Consider the following 18,204-nt stretch of genomic DNA (forward strand, 5'->3'; position numbering starts at 1 on the left):
GACCTATTCCACCGTCTGGTTTCACCGCTGCAATTCTTCAAATTTTTCAGCTAATTTTCAGTTCATCGACCCTGCCTACGGCAGAGTCTCTATAGGTTTTTTACTCGAAAAATTAGCCTTCCGACCTTTCTCGGACGTCGCCATGTCTCAGACTAAGTCCTCCAACCCCCTTCCCCCGTTCACTGCACTTGTTGCAAGTATTGGGAAAGAGCAGGAACGCCTGGCTGCTTACTCCCATATCACGACTGTTAAGGAATGCGTTGATGCTATCCCTACTACTTATCGCGAAGCCCTCAGACCTAGTTTTTTCACTCTCAGCAACGTATGTGAACGATACGGCCGAGTCAACAAAACCCTCCAGACGATGCGAACACACAAGAAGAACGGTACTCTACCCCCCCAACTCAAGGCGATTGACACTCCCGAGTTTCAATATACGAAGGACCACCTTGAGAAGGTTGGTGAAGGAGAGAGCAACCCTGTCATGGCAATGGAAAAGCTCGCCCAGAAGTTTAAACTGGAAGCTCTCGACTTAACCATTACTGCCAAGGAAGCTGAACTCTCTCACCTGGGAAGCCTCGTGAACCACGAGAGCAACACAAAGTTCATGCTGGATACGATCGAACGTATCTACAAAGAACAAATTGCATTTCATAAAGGAGATGCAATGGATACCTCTGACAATACATCAAGAGTATCAATAGGAAGGGCAACAGACTTTGCAAATCTGTCGCCCAATTTATCCTGGATGGACAATGACTATAAAAGAGCCAAAGCAGATGTGCCCTCTTTAGCCAAACGAGTCATAGAAATCGCAAGATCTCGCGATATGGCGGAACTCCAGAAGTCCCTTGCCAGACTCGAAGTCCATCAGAAAGCCCAACCCTCGACAGATGATGCTGCTGTCACAGTCAAAACCCTCAACGAATATTTCGATAAGAGGTTAGCTGAAGAGGTCAGGCGACTGCATGCCAAAGGTACGATCAATAACAATGAAGCTCTACATTGTTTAACATCAACTAGGCAACCGAAAGCCAGCTGCGCCTCAAAGAAAAGGCAACAGCAAGAAAAGGGATCCTCCCAAGAAGAACCCCAAGGCAACAGGGAAGGTCACGAAACGAAAAGGCAAAAAATAAGCCTTTCACGAAGGAAAATCCAATGGGATAACCCTTCTACATTCCCTGACAGTATGTTATCTGATCCTGTCCAGTTAAAACTAAACATCCTTATTAACATGCCTTTAGATGTGCTAAAGGCAAGAGGTGTTAAAAGGCATGTACACTGTTTGGAAGGAGTCAAACTACCCTCAGACATTGAGAATAGCTTGTCGTTAGGTCTCAGATATCTCTTACATACCAATTCCAATCCTAAGTTATTTTCCAAAGCATGGGATGACTTTGAAAACCGCATTAGATGGAAATGCGTATTCAGTGACGACACTCACAAGGAAGAGCCGTATGATGCAGACCTCGATTTCTCCAGAGAAGTGGTAGCAGAACCACGCGAGGCACCACACCACATTGAACAGGGTCTGAAAGAAGGAAAAGCTGCTCTTTTCAGACAGCTTGTGAAGTCCTCTGATACCCCCACAGAAGTCCGTAAAGACAGGATGCTGATGGAGCAAGTTCAAAGACATATGACAAAAAATAACTTATTAGTCACTACGTCTGATAAAAACCTCGGTATTGTGGTAATGTCTTTACAATGGTATCATACGAATTGTGAAAAGTTTCTTGCAGATAACACTTATAAAGGAATCCTCAGGGAAATCCCTAAAGATGAAGCTGCAGTTGACAACTTAATAGCAAGAAATAAGATAATCGCACTTGTGGACGCAAGCCCTGACTACCCATCAGGGCTGACAAAACAAGAAAAGCTATATTTGCGAACTGCAGAAGACAGGTTGGATTACTTTCCTACGTTCGCAGGACTGCCAAAAATCCACAAAAAACCTTTCGCCTTCAGACCAATTATACCATGCCATTCAGCATTGTGTAACCCAGCAGCGAAAATCTTATCCAAATTATTGAAACCAGCAATCACTGCTAGTCCACAGATCATTGTCTCATCGAAACAAGTCTGTCAAACGCTTTCATCCTTAGCAATCCCACATGGGAGAAGAGCATTCCTATGTACAGCAGATGTAGTTGCATGCTATACTAACATACCTCTTGAACCACTTAAAGAGCTATGTCAGAGGATGGTATGGAAACACCACACCCCTCAACGTTCTAGCCCATACTGGGCTAAAACAGCAGGAATCCTATGTGAGATTGCTAATAATTTCCTTACCTTCCAATACAAAGATAAGGAAGGACGCGTAAGAATGTTCAAACAAGAAAAAGGTTTAGCTATGGGAGTTGCGTGCTCCCCTGATATAGCTAACTTATACATGGCAGAACATGAACTACACATCAAAGACGAACCAGATTTCCTATACCACGGAAGGTTCATTGATGACATACTATGCGTCGTTCTAGCCGATTCAAAAGAATCAGCGTTAGAAAAAGCCAAGCAGATTGTTCAACCTGCGCCTGGTCTTACCTATACATGGGAAGTGGGAACAAGTATTGTGTTCTTGGATATCGAAATCTCCATTAATGGATACAAGCTCGATTTCAAACCCTACCGCAAACCACTAAACCATTTCGAACGCATTCCATGGTCTTCAGCGCACCCTAAATGGATGAAAAAGGGAACGTTTATTGGAGAACTTGGCAGGCTAGCAGGTCTTTCTTCGAACATGGAGAATTACCGAAACTCAGTAGAGGATCTTAAGCGGATTTACCTCGAAAGGAACTACCCTATCAAGTTGGTTGTTCATTGGATCTCAGAATATGCACACCTTAGATGGATTCATCGCTATGATGATAAGAAAGGAAAAGGAGACTCAGTCGATTCACCTTTGATTCTGAAATCAGAAATGAACACCATATGGAATGATGTTAATGTTGAACAGGTGTTTGACGCTCTCTGGCAAACCTGGAACTTCATGGGAGATGAAATTCCAGAAAAACTTGCCAAAAGCAATAGACTTATCCTTTCGAGAAGGAGAACCAAGAACATGGAAGACTTCTTCCATGCATTGAATGCTAAGATTATCAAACTCCCGTGGTCCCTCTACCATAGGGCAGATGCTGACTTATATTGGTCTGCACAGGATCTACCCTTAACGAGCCAAGAACCTGACGACAGGATCGGGACCCCAACTGAATCAACCGTCCTAGAAACTCCTGGTTTCTGGGGAGAGGAATTCGAATAATGGTGGCTCTACCCAGACGAAACCTTTGGTAAGGTAATCTCTGGTATCTGACTTTACTCTTCTAACTGAGAGAAGGCCCCTCCCCTTCGCTTCTCTCCCCTCCCTGCGGGGGGGCCCGCCAAGGATCCGCTGCGGCTCCGGGCCTGCAGGTTTCCTTCTTGGCGAAGCCAAGTCTCGGTTAGGAGTGGGTGTGTGGGTCTGGTGTGGGTGGGTCCCTGTGGGGCTGTGGCGTGCATGCAGGTGTGGGTTACATGCGTGTTGCATGCATATGCATGCAGGTGCGAACAGGGGGTGTGTGGGTGTGTTACGTTCGGGTCCCTCCATGTGACAACCCGGCAAAGCCGTAATGATCCGCTGCTGCCTAAGTACTACCTGCGTGGGTGTGTGGTGTGACTGCATGTGATTGCAACTGGTGCTGCCTGTGCCGTACGTGGGACTTGCCCCTCTGTGACTCACTGACCCGCTCAAAGTTTCGTTTGACTCACCCTGTATGACTCATACTCTGTGATCAACTAAAAACAACAGCATGCTTGTGGTGGCATGATTATTGTTGTTACGAAGTCAGTACCATGAGATTGACCTCCTACACAAAGGCTGACTCTTTCCAGTTCGAATACGAACGCGAACACGCGTACGGCGCTGCGGCGCGTACGCAGTTGAACCAACGCGCGCGGCGCAGGTCAACAGGGGTACTAACATAAAAGGTGCCGTTGCCGCCCACTGAAGAGTTGTTCAGTACAACGAAACGCAAAGGAATACGCGACCTATTCCACCGTCTGGTTTCACCGCTGCAATTCTTCAAATTTTTCAGCTAATTTTCAGTTCATCGACCCTGCCTACGGCAGAGTCTCTATAGAATTAGTTTAACTAAAAGAATTAAAATTATATACATTTTATATAAGATTTAATAATATTTTATAGGAGTTTTATAACTTTACTGATTTCTTTAATATAAATAAAGTTAATATACTTTCCTATTTAAAAAGAGGAAATTTAGCTATTAAATTTAAAAAAAACGTTATAATTCTTTATTATTCTATATACCCTTTAATATAGGATAAATTTAAAGAATTATAAAAATAGTTAAATAAAATATTAAAGGTTAAAAAAATTAAAAAATTAATTAATTTAGCTAAAGTACCTATCCTTTTTATTTTTAAAAAAGATAAAGGCTTATATTTATATATGGACTATAGGGGATTTAACTATATTTTATATAAAAATTGCTATACTTTACCCCTTATTTTAAAGCTATTAAATAGAATTTTTTAAATAAAGATATTTATAAAAGTTAATTTAAAGGATACCTATTACTATATTTATATTTAAAAAAGAAATAAATAAAAAATAACCTTTTATATTTATTATAATTATTATAAATTTTTAATTATACCTATAAGTTTATTAAACGTTCCTATTACCTTTTAAAATTATATATAAAAGGTATTTAATAATATTTTAAATAATTTTTATATTACTTATTTAAATAATATTTTTATATTTTTTATAAATAAGAAATTATATATAAAATATATTTAAACTATTATTAAAAGATTATAAAAAGCGGACCTTTACGTTAAACCTTTTAAATATTAATTCTATTAAAAAAAGATTAAATTTTTAAGCTATATTATTTTTAATTAAAGTATTAAAATAAATCCTTTAAAAATTAATATAATTAATTAATAGTTTATTTTAAATTTTTATAAAAAATTATAATAATTTTTAAGGTTTTATAACTTTTATTGCTACTTTATAAATAAATTTTCTTAAATTATATTATTATTAACGCATTATTTAAAGAAAAGTACATTTAAAATAAAAAAGGGTTAAATTTTATTAAATATAGCTATAATAAAGGTATTTAAAGATCTTTAAACTATATTTAGGAAGGCTATTTTCCTTATATATTTTAGCTTTAAAAAGTAAATATTATTAAAAACTAATTCCTTTAAAGTAGCATTTATAGGTAACCTATCCTAATAAAATAATTAAAGTATATTTAAACTAATTATATTTTATTCCTATAAATTTTCTAAATAGGAAATATAATATAGTATTTCCAATTAAAAAATATTTATAATAATAAATTACTTTAAGCATTAATAGCATTACCTTTAAAGAAGTTACCTATTAATTAAAGTATTAATTAATTATAGCAATTTTTAAACATTTATAAGGACCTTAAAGTTAAATAGGAAGTAAGCTTATTAATATATATATTTAACTTCTTTTAACTTTATTATTAAATATAAAGCAGGTAAAAAAAATAGGGCTAATTTACCTTTATACTGTTTTAATTTTATAACTATTTTACCTATTAATATAAATATCTTTCCTATATTAAAAAGGAAAATTATTATAATATAGCAATTTAAAGTCCTTAATTTATACCTTAAAATATTAATTAATAAATTATATATTATATATATACCTATTAAACGGATTATTTTTATATAAATAGTTATATATAAATAAATATAAATAGCTATAGGTATTAAAAAAAATAAAAACTTAAAGCTATTTAAAGATTTAAACGATTTAATTTTAAAGGTTTAACGGAAAGATCTTAAATGTTAAGCAATTTTATATTAACTTAAAGTTAAAAAAGCTACGGACCTTTAATAGTTAATAAAAAAAGACCTAATTTATTATAAAGAAAAGATTTATATTCCCTTTAAAAAGTTCTTCTATTTTTAATTTATTAAATTATATTATAATTAACCTATTATTAATTATTTTAATTAAATTTATACTTTAAAACTTTTACGCTATAAATTCTTTTAAAAAGATATATAAAATAATGTTTAAAAGTATATAAAATCCTATATAATCTACTTTAAAATAAAAGTAAAATATTATTAAAAATATAATAAATTAAATGCTTTATTAATTCTTAATTAACTTATATAGGAACTTTTTATAAATTTTATTATAAGTTTACTTAAAACCTTTTATAAAGGAAAACTAATTAACTTTATATTAATTATTATTAATAGATTTATTAAATTTATATATTTATTTCCAATTAATATTATTATTATTTTAATAGAATTAACTATCCTTTTTTATAATAAAATTAAATACCTATATAATAACTTATAAGGTATAATTTTAAATAAAGGCATTATATTTATAAGTTAATTTTAATTTAACCTTTATTATTATTTTAAAATAAAATAATACCTTTTAATTATATTTTACCTTAAAATTAATAGTTAAATAAAATAAATAAACTAAATAATTAAAGGTTATTTATAATATTTTATTAATAAAAAATAGATTAATTAGCTTGAACTTTTTTTATAAGCCTTTTTTATTATAAATTTAACAATTAATTTAACAATTAAAAAGTTACCTTTTAAAGCTTTATATAGCTACATTTTTAAATTTAAATTATTTATTAAAAATAACTTTACATTAAAGAAAATCTTAGCTATATAAGGACAATTTAATAAGTTAAAAATAATTAAAAATAAAATAATAGAATAATAATAAATTATATTAACATAATATATAAAATATTATAATAATAAATATAAATTAATAACCTTTAAGGTTAAAGATTTAATTATATTATTAATAAAGAATATAAGGTTTTATTATAAAAAGTTAATATTTAAATATATAAAACCTTTTAAAATTATAAGTAAAGTTAATTTATAAATATATTATATTAGTTTTTTATTATAATATATTTATTTTTATCCCGTTTTTTTAATTTAATTAATTAAACTTTGGACTATTAAATATAAATATAATTTATTTATATTAAACCTTAAAAATAATTTAAAAAAGTAAAAGGTTAAAGATATAATAAATAAAATAATATATAATAGAAATTAATATTATAAAGTTAAATAAAAAAGCTAGCCTTTTAAATATAATTAATAGGTATTATAATTTAATATTTTAACATTAAAAATAATTAAAGATTTTAAAAAACAATAAAGTTAAAAATAAAAGAAGAAAATTAAAAATAATAAATTAAATATAAATTAAAACTATATTTAATACTATTAATATAAAATGTAAAATAAGCCTAATAGGATTTTAAAATCCTTAATTAATTATAAAAAAAAAAACAAAACTAACTATTTTAATATAAAAGGAATTAAACCTTTATCCTTAAAATTAAAAAACTACTACGCTTTATTATTAAGCTATATATAAAATAAGGTTAAATTTAATAATTATTAAAATTAATAATATTATAAAGCTTTATTTAATTATAAACTTTGCTTTATTAAGTATTATTATACTGTTTAATTATAAAAGTTTTTACTTTTATTATAAATAATAAAATAAAGGTATGCTATATAATTAAATTAGGATTTTATAAATATATATATAAAGAAATTGCTTAAAAATAGCTTTAGCGCTAAATTACATTTTATTTAAATTAAAAATACGTATAAAAAGAATATAAAGCAAAGTTATTTATAGTATTAATTAAAATAAATATAATTATATTATAAATAATAGATTATTATTTAATAATAATATAATTATAATTAAAAAAATACTTTTATTTAAATATAAATATAATATTATTATAATATATAATAAGTTTAAAATAAGTATAAAATAGCTTTATACCTTTTTATTAATTTAATTATTAATTATATTAAAATAACTTTAATAAATTAAAAGAAGGTATAAATATAATTTAATAAAGTAATATTAAATAGCTATAATATTAATATAAAACTTAAATAAGTTGGATTAAAGTTTTACTTTATTATTATTTATAGCTTAAATGTTATTAATAGTTATTTTAAATATAAATATTTATTAATTCTATTTAAAAAGTTTAATAAAATAAATAATTTTAAAAGCTATTATAAATAAAAGTTAAATTTAAATAAATAATAATTTATATATAATATAGGTATAAAAATATTAATAGGTTTATATATTTAATATATTTTAATATAGCTATAATAATTAATAGAATTAAATTTATTAAATAAATAATTAAGTTTAAACGGAAAATTAAAATTAAGCTAATATATATATTTAATATACTTAATATAATTATAATATATTAATATAGGTAGTATAGCTATAGGGTTAATATATTTATTATAGCGTTGATTTTTTATTTTTATGGATTATTTATATTTTTTTTAAGGGTTTTTACCTTTAATATCTAAATTACTTCTATAGTTTAAATAATTATTAAGCGGAGGGCTAGTAGATTTACTATAGCTTTAGCCCGAACTATCCTTTCTATGGTTATCGTTATTATTATTATTGCCTAATAGCGGTGCTAATAGTATTGGGGGAGTAAGTAATACTAATAATACTAATAATAATGGTATAGGTATTTTGTTATTAGTGTATTCCTTATCTATATTTTTATTATGTTTAGATAATGGTAATAGTAATAACGCTTTACCCTTACCGCTATAGGTAATGCGGTCGCTTTTTAGGGCTTAGGCCTTACCCTTACCCTTTTTACCCTTAGGAGGTATAATTTAAACAATAGTAATAATAATATAAATATAATAAAAAAAAAAGGGAAACGAAGTAAAGATAGAAGCAATATAATAGTTTTTAATTAAGATTAATTTTTAAAATTAATAGCGGTTAAAGAAAAAAGAAGAAAAAAGAAAAAGAGTTAATAAATAATTAATAGGAATATATATATAAATTTTATTATAAAGGTAATATATAATATATATAAATTATAAAATAAATATAAGTTTAATATTTATATACCTTTACTATAATAATACTTTATATAAATAAACTATATTAATATATTTATTATAACATTTTATATTATATATTTATATAATTAAACCTTTTATTTTATATTTAATTAATAAATTAATTATATATTAAGTTAAGGATAACCTAATTAAAGAAAAAGGAATAATTATTATACTATAGTATCCTAAAGCCTTTAAAGTATATATATTTTATATATATTATATACCCTTCCTATATATACTTTAAAGGAGATTTTTTCTTTTTTTAAGCTTTAATTTTATTAAATACCTATTATAAAATTAAAGAGATTTATAATATTATACCTAACCTTTAAGATTTAACCTACCTATAATACATTTATAATTTCGTTAAAGGAATTATTAAAAATATAAAAGAATATTATATTATTTAACTTTAATATAATTATTTATAATAATTTAATAATAGTTAAAAAATAAAAGGAAGAATTAACTTATTATAAAGGTTTATTTTAAAGTAAAGTTAAATTATTAATAGGTAGTATATAAAAAGTAGATAGGTTAAAGGTATAGGTAAGGGCTTAATATTATTAATTCCTAACTCCCTAAATATAAAGAGGGAGCTTGGATACCTTTATATAGCTAACTTTTACGCTGTTCCCACCTTTCGGGGTAACTTTTACCCTAGTGCTATAATGTTCCTTGACAGGCCTATCATAACATGTGGTAAGTAGCTTTGACAGTTGTTTTATTCCTTCGGCCACAGAGAATCATAATCTCTTCCCGGCTAGGGTGGCCATATATCATATGGTTTCAATTTGTTCTCAGAAACAACAAACAGCTTACAAATCGCGATAACTAACATGGTGTACTACAGTGGTCCTCTGATTGCATATGGAATAGCCAAGTCGGGACTTGGTGAGGGCCAGCCAGGCCCTACGAAGTATAGGGATATCGACCTGAATGATTTCCGACATGTTGCCGACTACTTCATATCATGCCGTTGGAACAGGTCGCCGCCTCCGTACCCACCAAGTGACACAAAAGTCAAGGGTGTCAGAATCAACTGTAGCGGCGACGAACGTAGCTTTCGAAAGCCACACTTTGAGGAGATCGAGGTGTCCATGATGGATGTCCTGACCGTTGAATATGACACTTCGGATATTGCCAAGCGTATTGGCCTCCCTGTGTTCACCAAGCCCTGTCCACCAGACCCAAGCTGGGCGAAGAATAGCAACGCATACGTCAACGAAGACGCCACATATCTACACCTGTGTATGGATTCCAAAGCCAAACCGAACAACCTTACGGGTGTCATTGGCTGGGGTTATGCTCCTTTGCGATGGCAGAACAGAGTCGGAAGCGTCATTGTCGTGCGTCAGGATCAAAAGCCCTTGTCGCGATGGCATATGGAGGCGCTATGCAAGTACTGTCGCGAGGAAGTTACGGCCCTGCTGGAGCATAATATCTGGGAGTTTTCAGAGATTCCTGAAGACTATATGTCCAAGCACATGATCCTGTCCATGATCTGCCGACCAATGTTTCATGTCTTTTGGCGCAGATGGCGTGACGAAAAGATTGAGAAGGGAGATGAGAGCCTTTGGGACGTGGATTTGCCTCACTCCACCTGATTTTCGGATAAGTGTTGGATCCTGGATGTTTGAGGAATCGGGTTCCCAGGAGGAGTGGCTCTCATATGTCTGTTTGTCGTGCAGCTAAGAATCAGGTATTGGCCATAAGCTAAGAGCAGGCTGTGCGACCTGATGGCACAATTGGATCTGCTACCCATCGGTAGTACTGAAGAAAGAAAATGGAATCATCGTAATGCTTTATTCGTTATTGAGCTGCTGTGTATGATTCGCATATTATGGTAACTGCTGTGCTAGGCTATTTTGCTAACTCCGAGATCAAATCTGCGTTTTGCCGAGGACCACTTATCCAATGTCGAGCTCCCTAGGGATACATTATCTATCCGCCCACTCAAGTTACCACCATTCTCGACATTGGTGTCTCTCATAGCTTGCATTGAACCCTTCAATGCGCATATGTGTCGGGTCGTCATGTGTATGTATGTAAGATGCAAAGGACCGACACTTCACCTTCATCTGCGTCATGTTGTCCCAGCCAGGTCAGTCATCTGAGTAATGAAAGAGTCATTTGATTCTGTGATAGACTGTATCCAAGATTGGTTGCTTCGCACAATTGCTTTTACGTCCCTCATTTCCGAACAGCATACTTCCTTTTCATCCTTGTCGCAGACCCGGTTGCTTTATCGGACTCAGAGCTTTCACGGCTGCTCACATCTCTCGGTGTAGAGAATAAAACACTAATCCTCTGTAGTTATTATAACTATAGCGCGACTCATCAGACCCAACTCTCTCGTTATGTTGTTCCCTACAACTATCACTGTGATAGTCTTAGTCACTTCTCATCCCATGCTTGTGTAGTTCTCATGTGTCTCAACTACCAGGTTCAATATTCTTGGCACTGGCGCTGTCTGAGCAGTGCTGTTTGATTCCAGTGCGCTGGGCAATGAAAGCATGCTTGGGACTCTTTAAACAACGACCCCAAACAAATACTAATTGCCCATCCGGCGGTGAGCAGGATGATCCGGTCAGTATGAAATAAGTAGGCAAGGATTTGTTCAGTTTGAGCTGTAGACCTTCGGGTTTGAATATCCTGTGAAAGCTGACAGCATGTTCTTGTTTGACGATAGTTGAGCTAATGTAAATCATCTCGTCTTATTACTCGCACATCCCATCTAAGATAATGATAGTGTGAGATTAAAAGATTGGACAAAGACATAAAGAGGCGTATAACTAGAGGAAACCTAAGTGCCACTCATTCGTCTCCTTGGCATCCCCTAATAGTTCGCGCAGCAATCGAGATCTTAGCATCCCCCCTTCACGTTCCTTGATATTCAATGTATTCTTTCAAAGTGACGGTCGGAGTCTAGAATCAAATGCAAATGCTGTTGATATGGCGGGGGTTTGTGGGTGTCAATGACCTCATCTGCGAACAAGTCAAGCATAGTACTCGCGACGCCAAGAATTCCACACGCCGTCTAACGCCCTTATACAAAGTGTCAAGGGACCAAGCGAGTAATAGTAAGGGAAACTCGTTCTCCAACCTTGAGCGATGCATGGTTAAATGAACATGAACTGATCATTTGTAGTCGATGTGGAAAAAGACCCCGGCAAGCATAGGCAATCAGGTGGATGTTGCCCTGCCTGGCTAGCCAAATCTGCCTTGTTCCTCACCATCTGCGGCTTAGCGGGTGCATAGCCACTGAACAGCACGCCTACAGCACACCTAATGCCTAAGGCTAGAAGTTCGTACATAGGTAACACTTCACCAATGTTTTTTTCCCCCGATCAAAAAATAAGATGCTCGTGATTCCCCTCTCGCCTTTATGAAAAGAAATTGGGCTTTCGAAAGTAAACCTGTTTCCCCAAGAAGACACGAGCAGGATGCAGCCCTCGGTTCGGGACGATCTTCAACATTACTACCTCCCCATTGGGGTGTTGGGACTCGTCAATCAAGTAGTCAACATCTATATCTACTCTCAGTTTCTTATGGGTAATTGTCCGCTATGGCCTCGTCGGGAACTACAGCACAAAAGCTACAATAAGCTGCTATGCATTGGTGCCATGGTGTTCGTGGTAGCATACGACAGTACCAGCCTATCCCGTCTGCACCGCTGGGAACTCATTGTCAGCGTTGTCGGTAACCTCATCATCTTTTTGAATTTCATCATCATGGTATGTTTCTCGGGGAGTTCAAAACACCGTGAGGCCATGCGAGCGAAGGCAGCCTCGGATCCTCGGACCGACGCAGAAACTCCTACGCCCCAGGGAGATGAACCACCCCCTCCTTACTCCAAAGACCCTGAGAAAGGCGACGCGATAGTAAGCGATCCGGCGCAAACATCGGAACTTGGAAACGAACATATCCCCGATCAAGAAATCGGATGCCCAGAATACCCCGCACCCGAAACATCGGGTGCCGAGACCAGGCCAGCGGGGTCATCTTCAACTCCAGAAGAGGCAGAGAAGGGTGTCACTAGTTCTCTACCTACTCAGATACAAGCCGACACCAAGGCTGAGGTTAGTGCAATAGCCAGCCTTCAGTCGGCGGGACAGATCGACCTGGGTGGCTTCATATTTTACTTGGTGTTCCAAATACCTGGAACAGCCCTCCTTCTCACAGGGCTTGTCGGCCAACTCACTCTCATTCTACCCGATGCTTGGGCGAGCATAGACCACATACGGCCTATCATAATCATCTTCGGCATATTTATTGCCACCACACTCCTCGTCACGTTGTTCTACATCGTTCGACTCAACAGACAACCAGCATCATCTGATGAGGTGTCAATTGCTAAGAGGAAGGGTGATTATCTGGACCATCTCCTCAAAGGCGTCCTCTTCTTCAACTTTTTCCTCGTCTCGTTTGATGAATGGCTTCTTGCGGCCCTGGGCAATGATATCACTGGAGCCAAGCATATTCTCAGCGACGGTGGTTTGCCTTTAGTTTATCTGTTCCTATCCAAATTACCGGCGCTTGCTCTATAGAGGAACGTCTAATACGAAGATCATGCGGAGTATTGATGATTTCAGGATTCGGGGATAAGACGCAGGTGATAGCATTGAGCATAGGATAGTTAGCGTATATTGATTGAAATACTTATCAGCCACAGCTGCTTTTTTTTTTTTTTCGGTTGCGTTAGTGTTCTGCCTGTGTTAATCAATACACAGGCAGTGCTCGACAGGCGAGGTGATCAGCAAACTTAGTCAGACTAAACGCATCATTACACCTCAAAGAGAATAGTGCTCTTACATCGTGGCATGAATGGTGGCAGCAGATGACCGTTGATCCTCAAGCACATAGTCATGACTGACTACGCCGTATCTGGCTGACATGAGGGTGCCGCAAACTGAGAATACGCTCAGCCTCAGTTCTCTCTCAATCCGTAGGCCTGAGTAGCCCAAAGCTCAACTCCAGATAAGATCTTGGCCAAGTTGGCGCAGCTGCAAATCACAGCCCCCTTTCACTGAGCGGAGCCTCTCTGCCTTATACTAGCTCATATAGGTTAATCCATCTACTAAGAACCGGCATCAGCATCTCGAATCCTTAAATTGCTGAAGAGTTCACTCAGATCATCGACTTTGATTCTGCCGCAATCCCATGAACAGAGCCACGCATCACATGTTATATACCTAGACCAGCATGGCGCTCGATCAGGCCATTTCCACTCCTACGCCAGTGCCCGCTCCCTCGTTCAACACACGTGGCCTGACTTGTACTGGCACAGTCACCGGCGGAAACAACTACAGCTACAATTGCTATTACATAGCGCCCACTGACTGCTCCACCATCACCAAGTATGATTTAGAGCATCTTCGCAAGCCCCATTTCTGGGCTCTCGCCGCGATAATCATCTACGTGGCCTTTAATGCAGACGCCGAAGGCCCGTATCGGTTCGCCCTCAGACTCATGAACCAGTTCCGTTCGAGCTCTACTGTACAGCTACGACCGCACTCGCGCCGGACGCAAATCGCCGCACTGTTATTATATCTAGGCATGGTATGGCTCGTGTACATTGAGGCGACGATGGTGGTGATTACGAACTGGCGAATGCTGCACAAAGTCTTCGTGGTATGGCTCCCTAAACTGACACCATTGCGTCTATACCTTCTTGTACTCTATCCCGCATGGGCGATGGTAGCCGCATTGTGTGTTGCTGCAGTGGGAGTCACGGTTGTTGCCGGTATCTCTATCAGCTCTGTGACAATGAAATGCATCGCCGAGATGATTATGATCATCGTGGGGATGACTGAATTGGACGATGGCCAGCAATCAACGCTTCCGACTAAAGAGAATGAATCTATTCGGCAAGCGCCTGGAGATTCGGGGAAGAGTGTGTCATCGGGTGTGACGTAAAGGGGTTGGAAGAGGGAACAGTGTGTACATAGAGCAAAACGTTGCTTCAAATTGATTTCGTAAATTTTTTCCACAAAGATACAATATTATTTGTCTATATCCAGTAATCCCTTCAGTTCTGCAGCTCAGTGCGTTTTGACATCAGTGAGCATGGTTTTCTATGTGATGTGGTGATATAGACCTGCTACTTGATACTCTGCTTCCCCTTTCAGAGTGTGTGCGAAAGCTTCGGTCCTCGACCTCAGGAATTTGCACTCTTTCGCTGTTTATCGGCTGAGTTCCAGCGCCATTACCCATTTCGGGGGCCATCTCATTCCTCCTACCCAATAGATACCGTCTCGCGAACCAATTGAAATAATCAACTTGCTGTCGTATGAAAACACGTTTTGGCACGTTCAAGACGTAGCTGAGGTCCTCTAGCGACAGCTCTTTTGTTTCTTCTACCAAAAGATAGACGAGTACAAAGGCAATGAAGTTAAAGCCTGAGAATAAACCTAGAGTGCCAGAAGGATAAAGCTTGCTGTTGATGCTACGTTGTGTGAGCTATAGCTAGAGAACTAGTGGGCATTCAAAAGACTTACGTTGGGAAGACGATGGTTAGAAGTCCGGCGAATCCGAGATTAACTGCGATAGCAAAGGCGCAGCCCTTCAAAATGTCAGTAGCATTCCTCAGATACGTGTGGCATAGACTAACAAGTTCACGGTGGGAAAGTGGGAAACTATTAATATAGCGTTAGTTTATACTTTCAAGTTAATTCTGTTGCAGTTAATTACCTTTCTGAAGCCAGCGTGAAGGGTATTGGCCCTGTATATAGTCAGTACGTATCTCAACAGGAGTGGGATAGGAGCCCCGCACCAAGGCCAGGCGAGTAAACAGCCGCATGGAGATATAACCAAAACGCCGCCATTCGGACAGTGTTGTAATCTGTTCGCTGGTCCCATGGTATTGGGAATGTTAATGCACCAGCAAGCATGAAGAAAGACATAATTGGAAGCGTCCATATCAACCATTTCCGTCTCCCCAGGGTGTCAATAGTCTTAAAGGCTGGGAGGCCCAAAAAGAAGTTTACAGCTCCTGGGCAAATCCATCGTGTCAGTGTCATTCTCTTGTCTTAGTAGATAGATACTAAGTTACATACCAAATCCAAAGCTGAAGATCATAGCTGAAATGACGGAGTCGTAGTTGAGTTGGTCTGTGTTGTTTCCATATAGCACTGAAACGAAGAAAGTTCCTGAGTAAAAGGCCGCAACATTGACTTAATCTGATGTTAGTATCCGCAAGATTTGAGTGTATTCGAGGGAACTTGCTGCCACAGAGTTGTTGAGAAAGGTTAACAACCGAGGTACTAATAAGAGCATTACGAAGTCGTCTCCTCGTAAAAAGCTGACCGAACTTGGTAAACACGCTGCTTCCAAGGGTATCGAGACCAGTCTCTTGACTCTCCTGCTCAATTGTCTTGTGCAGTAAGTATATGTCTTTCATGGCAAGCAGCTATATAGGAACTGTTAGACAAGTGACTCGGTCCTAGGTACCTCAAAGACTACTTCAATTTGCAGGTACACTCACCTCACAGTTTCTCAATTGCTTGAGCTTTTCATAGGCTGTTCCAGGATCGTATTTTGATCGACCGCCCCGCAAGTAATAACGAGGGCTCTCAGGGCATCTCCAGACGGCCCCTAGCATAGCTATGGAAAATATGAGTGGCGCCCCCAAAATCAGGGAGACGGTGAGTTCCTGATTACTATCGCCATAGATGCTGTGAACAATCGCGGCAAATATCAGGTTTAAAACGAACCCAATCATAATACCGAACGAGACCCTATTTCGATTAGCATCCAAGGAGATTGTAATTATATTTCCCAAGAAATGAGCATATTACCATAGTTGCCACGCCAGCACGAAGGAGCCTCTCCAGAAGCGAACTATTTGCATGCTGGGGTCAGCAATTAGCAGAGAGGAGAAGATTTCAGCTCATATTTCGGGACCATGTAAGAGCAATGAGACCGAAATCTGTCTAAGGGGGGAAAATGAAGGTAGGGGACTAACTAGCCGTTTCACTGGCGAGAATAGGAGTACTGACGGCCTTGATTCCCATCCCTAGTCTTGCGTCAGTAACATCAGTCTTTTTAAACCAATACCATTCGAAAGCTATCGCCGGAATCTCAGACCTACCAATCCCATTCACAATTCTCACTCCAACTAAAAATTTCCATCGGTCTTCTTCCTTCAGAATTAAAGCCGTCAAGCCTGCGAGGAGAGAGCTGATGAAGATCAAAACTGCAGACACCATCATACCACCGCGCCGGCCGACGCGGTTATTGACAGGCAATGCTAACCAGCAACCTAGCACAGCCGCTGTAAAGAATGGCACAGCATTCACCCCTCCAAGTTGCCATTGGTGTGCGCCTGTAGCAGTAACTCGCGAAGTGTATATGCCAAACTTTGATGCGTAAAGCGATGCGCCATTGATGGATGATTGGACATGACCTTGTAGTATAGCGGCCAACGATACAGCCAAATTAACCATGGTGATACCGCGCTCGTTAAATAACTTGTCCTTCTCCTTCCGTAGTGCCACCATTTCTTCTTCAGTTAAGTCGACGTCTAACTCTCCAGGTGCGTATGTTAACACACCGCGAGCGACGGCATAATAGATATCACTGTCCCGTGCGACAAACGCGGCCCGGATGAAATTGTCGACATCGCCGTTTTGGTCGTTCATACCGAGCTGTCTGACAGCAAACTGTCTCGCATCGCGACGAAGGGTTTGGTCGTTATAATTCGCTAAGGCCACGTCAGTCCCTCAACATAATATAATGTGCATTACGGGTGCACCCTCTTACCTAAAACGTTTGACGGCCCTTGGTTGGCTGCACCTCGACCATCACCGTGGAATTCCTCGCCAGCTTCTCTCAACTCTATGTCGTGGTATTGAGTCATAGCAATGGACGTTGACGTTGGAAGTTAATTAGTTGACTAAACAAATAATACCTCGAAGCGTCAGGATGCCATGCAGTCGGGCTTTGTAGAAGGATCCAGAGCAAGGAATAAGAAGCAGAGCCGCATCTGCAAAATAACTCGGTCCCAGTAACTACAGTCATCTCACTCAGACACTGCCCCCCAGATTGAATTGCCTGCCGTATCTCGTTTCTGCCTACAAGGCGCGCGCACCACGCCCAGACGAGGTTTGAGTCTCTGTTACGTCATGCCGCCAATAATCATAAGCCACCAGCTAAACGGGCCAATGATCTGGAGTTGGGGCTTCATCCCAGCAGTCAGCTTCATTCTCAGGCGGCCTATGA

General features: G+C 37.0%; 4 protein-coding genes across 4 annotated transcripts; 3 read left to right on the forward strand and 1 right to left on the reverse strand.

Moving 5' to 3' along the window:
• The first annotated feature begins 9,699 nt into the window (after positions 1-9,699).
• Positions 9,700-10,791, forward strand: F5B22DRAFT_612171 (uncharacterized protein). Its single transcript, XM_047975332.1, has one exon. It carries the CDS (start codon positions 9,822-9,824, stop codon positions 10,587-10,589), a length of 768 nt encoding a protein of 255 aa, XP_047829376.1. The 5' UTR covers positions 9,700-9,821; the 3' UTR covers positions 10,590-10,791.
• A 1,511-nt stretch (positions 10,792-12,302) lies between these two features.
• F5B22DRAFT_271526 (uncharacterized protein) lies at positions 12,303-13,965 on the forward strand. Its single transcript, XM_047970209.1, has one exon. It carries the CDS (start codon positions 12,429-12,431, stop codon positions 13,530-13,532), a length of 1,104 nt encoding a protein of 367 aa, XP_047829377.1. The 5' UTR covers positions 12,303-12,428; the 3' UTR covers positions 13,533-13,965.
• Positions 13,860-15,344, forward strand: F5B22DRAFT_271463 (uncharacterized protein). Its single transcript, XM_047970208.1, has one exon. The coding sequence runs from the start codon at positions 14,188-14,190 to the stop codon at positions 14,899-14,901; it is 714 nt and encodes a 237-aa protein (XP_047829378.1). The 5' UTR covers positions 13,860-14,187; the 3' UTR covers positions 14,902-15,344.
• Positions 14,972-18,204, reverse strand: F5B22DRAFT_271453 (sugar transporter-domain-containing protein). Its single transcript, XM_047970207.1, has 12 exons — positions 17,746-18,204; positions 17,075-17,686; positions 16,949-16,999; positions 16,782-16,824; positions 16,469-16,721; positions 16,210-16,393; positions 16,041-16,157; positions 15,758-15,976; positions 15,676-15,706; positions 15,596-15,620; positions 15,483-15,547; positions 14,972-15,430 (listed from the first exon to the last, which is right to left on the reverse strand). Exons 1-12 carry the CDS (start codon positions 17,840-17,842, stop codon positions 15,043-15,045), a joined length of 2,085 nt encoding a protein of 694 aa, XP_047829379.1. The 5' UTR covers positions 17,843-18,204; the 3' UTR covers positions 14,972-15,042.

This window comes from Xylaria bambusicola (genome assembly GCF_022495145.1).
Source record: "Xylaria bambusicola strain CBS 139988 unplaced genomic scaffold F5B22scaffold_30, whole genome shotgun sequence".
Lineage (NCBI taxonomy): Eukaryota > Fungi > Ascomycota > Sordariomycetes > Xylariales > Xylariaceae > Xylaria > Xylaria bambusicola.